At 42.1% G+C, this 12,622-nt stretch overlaps 1 protein-coding gene across 3 annotated transcripts in view; it reads right to left on the bottom strand.

Moving 5' to 3' along the window:
* Positions 1–12,622, bottom strand: part of ADAMTSL1 (ADAMTS like 1) — a 1,187,598-nt gene that overhangs the window by 196,024 nt on the left and 978,952 nt on the right. For all 3 annotated transcript variants that reach the window (XM_073665475.1, XM_073665465.1, XM_073665483.1), the window contains 2 exons: positions 6,857–6,968; positions 6,463–6,601 (listed from right to left, as the gene is read on the bottom strand). In XM_073665475.1, the coding sequence (XP_073521576.1) occupies positions 6,463–6,601; positions 6,857–6,968 (251 nt within the window). The remainder of the gene's footprint in view (positions 1–6,462; positions 6,602–6,856; positions 6,969–12,622) is intronic.

Below are 12,622 nucleotides of genomic sequence, written 5' to 3'. Positions count from 1 at the left end.
GACTTCAAGCTGTCATTGATGTTAGAGGGGGCAATATACGGTATTAAGAACTGGGGTATGTGAACTTTTGATCAGGGTCATTTGGATGTTTTTGGTTGTCATTAAGATTTAAAGAGAGAAAACATAGTAACATAGTTTTTAAGGTTGAAGGAAGACTAAGTCCATCTAGTTCAACCCATAGTCTAACTTGTTGATCCAGAGGAAGGCAAAAAAAAAACCCATGTGGCAAACACTAAGCTCCACATTGGGGAAAAAAATTCCTTCCCGACTCCATACGACAATCAGACTAGTTCCCTGGATCAACGCCCTATCAAGAAATCTAGTATTTATAACCTGTAATATTATACTTTTCAAGAAAGGCATCCATGCCCTTCTTAAATTTTAACAGTGAATCACTCATTACAACATCATGCGGCAGAGAGTTCCATAGTCTCACTGCTCTTACAGTAAAGAATCCCCGTCTGTGATTATGATTAAACCTTCTTTCCTCCAGACGTAGAAGATGCCCCCTTGTCCCCGTCTCAGGCCTCAGAGTAAAAAGATCAGTAGAAAGGTCTTTGTACTGTCCCCTCATATACTTGTACATAGTAATAAGATCACCCCTAAGCCTTCTTTTTTCCACAGTAAATAACCCCAAGTGTAATAACCTGTCTTGGTATTGCAGACCCCCCAGTCCTCTAATAACCTTGGTCGCTCTTCTCTGCACCCGCTCTAGTTCAGCTATGTCTTTCTTATACACCGGAGACCAGAACTGTACACAGTATACTAAGTGTGTTCGCATTAATGACTTGTATAGAGGTAAAATTATATTCTCCTCATGAGCATCTATGCCTCTTTTAATGCATCCCATTATTTTATTTGCCTTTGCAGCAGCAGCCTGACACTGGCCACTAAACGTGAGCTTGTCGTCCACCAATACACCCAGCTCTTTTTCAGTTACAGTTTTGCCCAGTGTTTTACAATTAAGCATATAATTATACAATTTTATTTCCTCTGCCCAAGTGCATTACCTTACATTTATCGCCATTAAAGCTCATTTGCCATTTATCAGCCCAAGCTTCTAGTTTACATAGATCCTCCAGTAATATAAAATTGTCCTCCTCTGTATTGATTACCCTGCAGAGTTTAGTGTCATCTGCAAATATTGAAATATTACTCTGTATGCCCCCTACAAGGTCATTAATAAATATGTTAAAAAGAAGGGGGCCCAATACTGACCCCTGTGGTACCCCACTGTTACCTGAGACCCAGTCTGAGTGGTTTCCATTAATAACCACCCTGTTTCCTATCACTGAGCCAATTCTTAACCCACATACATATATTTTCCCCTATCCCCATTGTTCTCATTTTATGTATCAACCTTTTGTGTGGAACCGTATCAAAAGCTTTTGAAAAGTCCATATACACAACATCCACTGCATTTCCTCGGTCCAGTCCAGAACTTGCCTCCTCATAAAAACTGATCAGATTAGTTTGACAGGAACGATCTCTCGTTAACCCATGTTGATATTGGGTCATGAGGTTATTCTTCTTCAGATACTCTGTCATAGCATCTCTTAGGAAACCCTCCAGGATTTTACCCACAGTAGAGGTTAAGCTTACCAGCCTATAATTTCCAAGTTCAGTTTTTGTCCCCTTTTTGAATATTGGCACCACATTTGCTATACGCCAGTCGTGTGGTACAGACGCTGTTATTATGGAATCTTTAAAGATTAAAAACAATGGTTTATCTATGATGTTACTTAATTCCTGCAGTACTCGTGGGTGTATCCCATCCGGTCCCGGGGATTTGTCAACTTTAGTGATTTTTAGACGCCGCCGTACTTCCTCCTGGGTTAAGCAAGTGACATTTAGTGGAGAATTTTTGTTATCACTAATCATGTTTTCTGTCATGCGATTTTCGTGTGTAAAAACGGTTGAAAAAAAATCATTTAGCATATTGGCTTTTTCCTCATCCTCATCCACCATTTCACCCAGACTATTTTTAAGGGGGCAAACACTATCATTTTTTAGTTTTTTACTATTTATGTAGTTAAAAAATATTTTGGAGTTATTTTTACTTTCTCTGGCAATGATTCTCTCTGCCTCAATCTTTGCTGCCTTGATTTGTTTTTTACATAATTTATTTAATTTTCTATGTTTATTTAATGACTCATCACTACCTACTTGCTTTAGTTCTCTAAATGCTTTCTATTTGTCACTTATTGCGCCCCTTACAGCTCTATTTAGCCATAGTGGTTTCCTCCTATTTCTAGCATGTTTATTCCCAAGGGGTATATATTGTACACAGGTCCTATTCAGGATGTTAATAAATGTCTCCCATTTGCTTTGTGTAGCTTTATGTCTCAGGATATCGTCCCAGTTTATTGCACTAAGATCATCTCTTAGCCGTTGGAAATTTGCCTTCCTGAAGTTTAGTGTCCTTGTAACCCCTCTACTACACATCTTATTAAAGGTTACATGAAAACGTATTATTTTGTGATCACTATTACCCAAGTGACCCCCAACTCGTATATTTGATATGCGGTCTGGCCTATTGGTTAATATTAGGTCTAGCAGTGCCCCCCTTCTTGTTGGGTCCTGAACCAGTTGTGAAAGGTAATGGTCTCTCATAGTAGTCAAAAAACTATTTCCTTTGCTTGAACTACATGTTTCTGTCCCCCAATGTATTTCAGGGTAGTTGAAGTCTCCCATAATAATGACTTCTCCTTGAGTCGCTGCTTCATCTATTTGCTTTACGAGGATATTCTCCGCTACTTACATTATTTTTGGAGACTTATAACAAACCCCTATCAGTAATTTATTATATTTTCCCCCTCCCCTTATCTCCACCCACAGGGACTCTACATTTTCATTAGATTCACATATATCCTCCCGCAAAACAGGTTTTAAGGATGATTTTACATATAAACACACATCCCCCTCACTTGTTTGTACGGTCATTTCTGAACAGACTATAGCCCTGTAAATTAACTGCCCAGTCATGGCTCTCGTCCAGCCATGTCTCAGATATCCCTACCATGTCATAATTATTTTCCAACAAAATTAATTCTAATTCCTCCATTTTGTTGGTGAGGCTTCTGGCATTAGTGTACATGCATTTTATGTATCTCTCTGTACCTCTATTCCTTCTTACCTTATTGACTGTTCTAACCCCACCCCCAATTTCATTATTTGTGCCCAGGTCACTATCTTCCCCACCTATAAAATGAATACCCTCCCCCAAATCCCTAGTTTAAACACTCCTCCAACCTTCTAGCCATTTTCTCCCCCAGCACAGCTGCACCCTCCCCATTGAGGTGCAGCCGGTCCCTAGCGTAGAGTCTGTAGCCAACTGAGAAGTCGGCCCAGTTCTCCAGGAACCCAAATCCCTCCTTCCTACACCAGTTCTTGAGCCACTTATTTATCTCCCTAATCTCCCGTTGCCTCTCTGGCGTGGCACCGGTAGTATTTCAGAGAATACCACCTTGGAGGTCCTTGCTTTCAGCTTGCAGCCTAATTCCCTGAAATCATCTTTAAGGACCTTCCACCTACCTCTAACTTTGTCATTTGTGCCAATGTGCACCATGACCGCTGGGTCCTCACCAGCCCCTCCCAGTAATTTGTCAACCCGATCAGTGATGTGCCGGACTCGAGCGCCAGGTAGGCAGCACACTGTTCGACGATCCCTGTCTTTGTGACAGATTGCCCTATCTGTTCCCCTAATAATTGAGTCCATCACTACCAGCACCTGCCTGGCCTGCCCTACTCTCCTATTTCCCTCTTTACTGGAGCTGACACTCCTCCGGCTTTCAGGGGACATGCCTTGCTGCAGTAGTGCTACCCCTGTACCGTCACTCCCCTCATCTGCCAACTTTGCAAACTTATTGGGGTGTGCCAGATCAGGACTAGCCTCCCTGGCACTCTTCCCTCTACCACCCCTTCTAACTGTCACCCAACTAGCGACCTCACTGTCCTGCAGCTCCCGACTACCACCCTCCCCCACATCTACCCCAGTGAGCTGCTGCTCAGTGAGCAGTAGACTCCTTTCCATGTTGTCAATGGATCTCAGTGTTGCCAGCTGCTCATTTAGATCCAGTATCTGGGCTTCCAAACACACAACGTGCACACATCTCGCGCAGCAGTAAGCAACCTCGACCGGCTGTTCAAGGAATACATACATGTGGCAAGATGTACACTGGATAGCATTGTCAATAATGGAGCTCATTTCCTAAAGGGGATTGCAATAGACAGAATGTTAAGTAAAAAGTAAAGTAAAGAATTAATGAAATACAGTCAGCAATTCAGTCCAAAGTCCTCCCTTCCAAACTCCCTGAATCCAAAGTCACTGAAAAACAAGTCACACACTTACTTTCATTTGCATTTACGCTCCGGACACACGCAGCTCGTTCACACTCGCAAACTAAGAGATTTAAAGAGTTTTTTTTTTTTTTTTTCCCTTTTCCAGCAATGCACCCTTCACCTCAATGCACTTCCAAAGGACTGGATGCCCAACCAGTTGCCCCTTAAAAACCCTTAATTATGACCCCTTCCCCTTAATTAACCCCTTGTGAGCAAAGCTACACCTCAGGATTTTAGCGCAATGTAGTTAACCTTTAAATACACAGGTAGTAAACTAAGAAACTAAAACTGTAGTGAGAAAATAGGTTTTAAAAAGCCCAATAAATCTAAACAGGTAGAAAAGCACTCAGCAGGTCACAATGCAGCACTCACTGCAATTCACACAGGTATTTGCTGCAGGATTCCCAAATACCTCTTCACTGAAAAACAAGTCACACACTTACTTTCATTCGCACTTACGCTCCGGACACACGCAGCTCGTTCACACTCGCAAACTAAGAGATTTAAAGAGGTTTTTTTTGTTTTTTTTTCCCTTTTCCAGCAATGCACCCTTCACCTCAATGCACTTAGTTTGACAATAAATGGCTTCACCCAACCAATAACCATGAGTGGAGAAAAGGTTTTTTGTTATCATTCATATTCTCTGAAACAAAGCCAAGAAAGGAAGAATTCTGCCGGGGTATGTAAACTTTTGAGCACAACTGTATCTATTGTATCTACAGGTGCATCTTACTAAATTAGAATATCATCAAAAAGTTAATTTATTTCAGTTCTTCAATACATAAAGTGAAACTCATATATTATATAGAGTCATTACAAACAGAGTGATCTATTTCAAGTGTTTATTTCTGTTAATGTTGATGATTATGGCTTACAGCCAATGAAAACACAGAAGTCATTATCTCAGTAAATTAAAATAATTAACAAAAAACACATGCAAAGGCTTCCTAAGCATTTAAAAAGGTCCCTTAGTCTGTTTAATTAGGCTCCACAATCATGTGGAAGACTGCTGACTTGACAGATGTCCAGAAGGCAGTCATTGACACACTCCACAAGGTCCCAGAGTTCCAATTTTCATTTGGAAATCAAGTTTCCAGAGTCTGGAGGAAGAGTGGAGAGGCCACAATCCAAGCTGCTTGAGGTCTAGTGTGAAGTTTCCACAATCAGTGATGGTTTGGGGAGCCATGTCATCTGCTGGTGTAGGTCCACTGTGTTTTATCAAGACCAAAGTCAGTGCAGCCGTCTACCAGGAAATTTTAGAGCACTTCATGCTTCCCTCTGCTGACAAGCTTTTTGGAGATGGAAATTTCATTCTCCAGCAGGACTTGGCACCTGTCCACACTGCCAAAAGTACCAATACCTGGTTTAAAAACAACAGTATCACTGTGCTTGGTCGGCCAGCAAACTCGCCTGACTTAACCCCATAGAGAATCTATGGGGTATTGTCAAGAGGAAGATGAGACACCAGACACAACAATGCAGACGAGCTGAAGGCTGTTATCAAAGCAACCTGGGCTTCCATAACACCTCAGCAGTGCCACAGGCTGATCGCCTCCATGCCACGCCGCACTGATGCAGTAATTGATGCAAAAGGAGCCCGACCAAGTATTGAGTGCATTTATTGAACATACATTTTAGCAGACCAACATTTTGGATTTTATAATAATTTTTCAAGCTGTTGTTATAAAGTATTCTAATTTACTGAGATAATGACTTTTGCGTTTTCATTGGCTGTAAGCCATAATCATCAACATTAACAGAAATAAACACTTGAAATAGATCACTCTGTTTGTAATGACTCTATATAATATATGAGTTTCACTTTTTGCATTGAAGAACTGAAATAAATTAACTTTTTGACAATATTCTAATTTAGTGAGATGCACCTCTATCTATCTATCTATCTCATTTTCTATCATATCTATATATCCATATCTATCTATCCATATATCTATCTATCAATATCTATCGTATCTATCTATCCATATATCTATCCATCAATATCTATCGTATCTATCCATCCATATATCTATCTATCTAATATCTATCATATTTATCTATCATATCTATCTATCGTATCTATATAGCATACAGCAGATAATGTAAAAAAAAATGTCAAACCTTGCTAAGCATGGGTCCATGTTACACTCCTGGAGCCTGGGTTTGGGCTTCACGTTTTCTGGATAGTAATGGCAATACTGATCTGCCACTACCCTGCCACTTCTCATGTCGTAACATTCAGCCGACGTCAGCTGGTATCCTGCAAACATAACAGCACAATTTCCACTAAGTGCTTCCGTGGTCTTAATTGCACTGACACTGCCATTCTTTTCTATCTTTAGCTTACGTTAAAGTCAAAAACTGCATTGGTAAAGAAATTGGAGTCAATTAAACAAAACTATAGGGCTCCTCATCAATGTCCACACTGATACAATCTATCAAAAATTAAAAATTAATACTTGACCAACCACGGTGACCTAATGTTACCTTAGTATAAGGTTTAGGCTTTAATTACCTCCTCCACAAGATGCCGAGCATGGAAAGAAGTCAGTTTCTCTCCAGCGATGTATGATAGGCTGGTAGAAGATAAACTGCACCACGCTATCAGCAGCACCAGCGTAATGAACCTGCAAAATAAACCAACAGCTCAGCTAACATCCAAATCACATACTTAAAAGTCTGTATGTTTCCTTTCACCCAGGGAGAATTAAAGAGGCTGGAAACCCCTTTATATATGAAGCAGTCTTCCTTGTAATATAAGAAAATGTATACTTAATGTTGTTAAGGATGGTAGAATGTTACAAATCTATTCATTAGTTAGTGATTACTACTTAGACAATGACATTTTAAATTAACGTATTTTTCGGACTATAAGACGCACCTAGGTTTTAGAGGAGGAAAATAAAAATAAAAATTTAAGCAAAAACTGTGTTCATGATGCACTTTTAAGGGGGAGGGGGTCTTCTGCTGACACTGGTATAGGGGTAATGTCCCCCAATTCTGACAATATCCCCCATCCTGGTATATATGCCCCCCCCCTTCCTTTTATACATGGTCCCCATCCCCATCCTGGTATGCCTGGCATCCCTCCATCCTGGTATGCATGGCACCCCTCATCCTTATCCTGGTATGCATGGCACCCCTCATCCCCATCCTGGTATGCATGGCACAGCAATCCCCATCCTGGTATGCATGGCACCCCTCATCCCTGTCCTGGTATGCATGGCACCCCTCATCCCTGTCCTGGTATGCATGGCACCCCTCATCCCTGTCCTGGTATGCATGGCACCCCTAATCCCTATCCTGGTATGCATGGCACCCATCATCCTTATCCTGGTATGTATGGCCCCCTCATCCTTACCCTGGTATGTATGGCACTCCTCATCCTTACCCTGGTATGTATGGCCCCCTCATCCTTATCCTAGTATGCATGGTCCCCCTAATCCCCACCAGGCTGCACATAAAAAATAAACACTCCTACTCACCTTTCTTCTCTCCTCCAGCGCTGCGTCCTGTCTGCCCGCACTGATCTTTCCATGTGAGCCGCGCATCACGTTCACTGCCATGAGCGGTTCACAAGGAGAGATCAGCTGCCGGAAGTCACTGCTCCCCACGCTGGGACTGTGTGAGCGGGGAGCAGTAACTTCATGCTCCTTAATAGCCGGCACACAGCGTAGCCGCAGTGCGGCTCCTGCTGCTGCCGGGCTATCGCGTGTGCCCGCTTATTAAAGGGCATGAATATTCACCCCTCCCCATGCCCATGGGCGTGGAGAGAGGTTGAATATTCATGCCCTTTAACAGCGGGCACAGGCGATTCCGGCAACAGCAGGAGCCGCGCTGCAGCTACACTGTGTGCCGCTATTAAGGAGCATGGGCGTGGGGAGCAGTCAATATTCATTTTCTTTAGCAGCGGGGACAGTGTAGGCTGCAGCGGGCGGCTGTCGCCTCCTGTGCCCTGCTCCTCCGCCGCTACCGGTCCCCACACAGTGTATATATATATACCCCTCCCCCCCAACATTCAGACTATAAGACGCACCCCCCATTTTCCTCCAAAATTTTGGAGGAAAAAAGTGTGTCTTATAGTCTGAAAAATACGGTAGTCTTCCTTATAAAATAAAAATAAAATATACTCACTTCCCGTACTGCTGCCATTCTAGCAATGTTGGCATTGGGCCTTGCAGGTGTCGTTTGACATTATTATGCCAGGTGAGCCCTGCAGCCAATCAGCAACCGCTATTGGGCTTCTTCGCTCTTACTTCTTCCACTTGTCCGACGCTCGTCCGAAGGAAGTAATAGCTCAGCAGCACATTAGCTGATTGTTATGCCATGTGAGCTCTGCAGCCAATGTCACATGAGCCACGGGTGCCCCGTGCCCGTGCCGACATCGCTGGAACAGCGGCAGTGCAAGGGGTGAGTATATTTTACTATTTAATTTAAAAAGGGGTTATCCAGGTATTAATCATTAATATATGAAAATATATTTAACACTCTAACAATGAAATTGCAACACCCAGACGGAAAAGTGGTGGAATTATGAAACTCACAAAATGGAAACCAAAAGCATATAATTTTATTCAGTATCAAGTATGAGTAACATGCGCAAAAATACACGCACTTCAACGCCTTGGTTGCTATCAATGAGGTTATTAATGGTTGACTAAGGAGTGTTCTGACACACTGAATGCACTTGGGCACACAAATCATGAAGATTCACAGCTCAAATTGTAATTGCAATGACATCTCATATGTGCTTCACATTTGATTCTCCGAATCTGGAAAGAACACATGGGCAACGCCATGAAGAAGCCTTCACTAGGGAACTTCACACCAGTCCAACTCCTGGGATTATGGTTTGGGGTGGTCTAATGTACAGTAGGCAGACCCCTCTAGGTACACTAACAGCTTGGCGTTACATTGATTTGTTGGTGGAACTAGAGGTATGACCATTTCTCTAGAGTGTCTCTGAAGCCATTTTTCTACATGATTACGGCAGGCCATGTGTCGCTCGTGCTAGTATGAGCAGCCTTTGTGTTCGAAACATGCTATCATGGCCTGAAAAGTCTCCAGAGTTGTCTCCTGTCCAGCACATCTGGGACATCATTGGTCAGCAAATGCAAAGGGACCTGCCAGCAGTAGATCATGATGATTTGCGTGCACAAATGCATTCAGTATGGCAGAGCATTCTTCTGACAATCCTTACTAACCTCATTGATCGCATGCCATATAACAAGTGGGTGTATTTCTTCATGTGGCGCTTAAACTTGATACTGAATAAATCAAGATGTTTTGAAAATTTCGATTCCATTTTTTTCATAATTTGCATATCATTAACATTTGTATCCATCCTCTGTTTTCCATAATTCCTTACTTCCACGACTTCTCCTTTTTTCCTTCAATGTTGAAGAGTGTATTTATCAATCTCTACCCAATTTCACTGCCTAGCTTCCGTTCACACCTGCATTTTGAGTTAAGTTACAGTTCCATTTTAGGAACAGAGAAACAAAATTAATGGGGAAAAAGGATCCATTGCAAAAAAGCTGCAAACTAAAGCAGAAAGGCCCTATTGACTATAATGGAGTCTGACTGGTTTCCATTTGTTTCATCTCTTTGAAGGGCAGAAATGCTGTGTTCAGAAATGGATGACCAGACCCAAGCCTTCTTTTTCGGGTTTCATCTGTTTTTTAACAGATCCATTTTCTGTACCACTTCCTTACTAATACGGAACATGGAATCAGAACTCAAAGAACGGGTCTGAACGGAGCCTGTCTGTGAATGGAAACAGTCTTGTTTCCATTCAGACACTGAAACACATCCTGATCTAGTCCAGCTGCTTGGAAATGGCGAGGGACTGAAAATAATATATATTAGAAAATTGCATAACTTTTCATTACACAAAGATGGAACATAAAATGAAATTAAGTGCATTCTGCATGCATTAAAAAGTCACACTCACCCTTTCCCTAGTATATTGCAAATTCCCCAGTTCTGCACATGATTTAGGAAAACTCATTTTACTATTGGATCCAAGCTAAATAGCTATTCTGTTTCTAATTTCAAGCTCAGCATCTATATACACTGAAAACGTACGATACATCTAGACTTTGCATATAATATGTATATTGGTGATAAGAGTAGCACATTTCTAAATCTAATGATTTAAACATTTATACCATATAAATCCTAGAGGTGGAAACGGGTTAGGAAATGATTGGCAGCTCTGGAAAAAGCAGGGGCAAGCACAAGTTCTATCCTCAAATTGGAAAGCATGTGAAGAATGTATATGAATAACATCTGGCAAATGTAAGGCTGACCTCTTACTACATAGTAAAATAAAAAACAGCCAGAGGAACATGCTGGTATCTTAATGTGCAAGTAGAGCCGCACACTTCTGATAGCTTATCGTTTATTCATTAGGTGCTCATTTGTCACACTCATTACAAACTAGTAAGGCATGTAGTAAGTAGCTTGTAGGCTAATTTAAGATGTGCTTCTCACTTTCACAGTGATAAAGCTATTCCGCTGGTGGGGTAGTGGTTTCAGGGAATAGTTTTAGAAATTCTAGAATGAAAGGTATCAAGATAAAACATATAAGATCAACAAATTAAACAGAGCTCCTCCTGGTAATCCCCACTCTGTTTACTGTCAATCACATTTCTAAGACCCTTTCATACAGCAGCTGTGGGATATGAAAAAATGACTACAGCCTTTCGAAATGTCATGTGGTCTGAAGCTCTAGAACGGGGATGTCAAGCTTAAACACACAGAGGGCCAAAATGAAAATCTTGGACAAAGTTGAGGGACAACCAGTATACAGTATAATGGCCCTACATAGTCCTCCATACAGAATAATGGCCCCACACAGTCCTCCATACAGAATAATGGGCCCCACATAGTCCTCCATACAGTATAATGGGCCCCACATAGTCCTTCATACAGAATAATGGGCCACACATAGTCCTCCATACAGTATAATGGCCCCACATAGTCCTCCATACAGAATAATGGCCCCATATAGTCCTCCATACAGAATAATGGGCACCACATAGTCCTCCATACAGAATAATGGACCCCACATAGTCCTTCATACAGTATAATGGCCCCACAAAGTCCTCCACACAGAATAATGGGCCCCACATAGTCTTCCATACAGAATAATGGGCCCCACATAGTACTCCATACAGAATAATGGGCCACATAATGCTTCATACAGTATAATAGGCCCCAAATAGTCCTCCATACAGAATAATGGGCCCTACATAGTCCTCCATACAGAATATTGGGCTCCACATAGTGCTGAATACAGAATAATGGACCCACATAGTCCTCCATACAGTATAATGGGCACCACATAGTCCTTCAAAAAGAATAATGGACCCCACACAGTCCTCCATACAGAATAATGAGCCCCACATAATCCTCCATACAGAATAATGGCCCCACATAGTCCCCCATACAGAATAATGGGCCCCACATAGTCCTCCATACAGAATAATGGCCCCACATAGTCCTCCATACAGAATAATGGCCCCACATAGTCCTCCATACAGAATAATGGGCACCACATAGTCCTCCATACAGTATAATGGATCCCACATAGTCTTCCATACAGAATAAGGGGCACCACATAGTCCTCCATACAGTATAATGGGCCCCACATAGTCCTCCATACAGAATAATGGGCACCACATAGTCCTCCATACAGAATAATGGCCCCATATAGTCCTCCATACAGAATAATGGCCCCACATAGTCAACCATACAGAATAATGGCCCCACATAGTCCTCCATACAGAATAATGGATCCCACATAGTCTTCCATACAGAATAAGGGGCACCACGTAGTCCTCCATACAATATAATGGGCCCCACATAGTCCTCCATACAGAATAATGGGCACCACATAGCCCTCCATACAGAATAATGGGCACCACATAGTCATCCATACAGAATAAAGGCCCCACATAGTCAACCATACAGAATAATGGCCCCACATAGTCCTCCGTACAGAATAATGGGCCCCACATAGTCCTCCATATAGAATAATGGGCACCACATAGTCCTCCATACAATATAATGGGCCCCACATAGTCCTCCATACAGAATAATGGGCTCCACATAGTTCTCCATACAGAATAATGGCCCCCCATAGTCCTCCATACAGTATAATGGGCCCCACATAGTCCTCCATAAAGAATAATGGACCCCACATAGTCCCCCATACAGAATAATGGGCCCCAGTTAGTCCTCCATACAGTATAATGGGCCCCACATAGTCCTCCAT

Source organism: Phyllobates terribilis, unplaced genomic scaffold, assembly GCF_046119375.1.
Source record: "Phyllobates terribilis strain yellow unplaced genomic scaffold, ASM4611937v1 Scaffold_1__5_contigs__length_1240528914, whole genome shotgun sequence".
Taxonomy (NCBI): domain Eukaryota; kingdom Metazoa; phylum Chordata; class Amphibia; order Anura; family Dendrobatidae; genus Phyllobates; species Phyllobates terribilis.
Note: the sequence above shows the minus strand (reverse complement) of the source record. Positions and strands in the feature narration are given on the sequence as shown.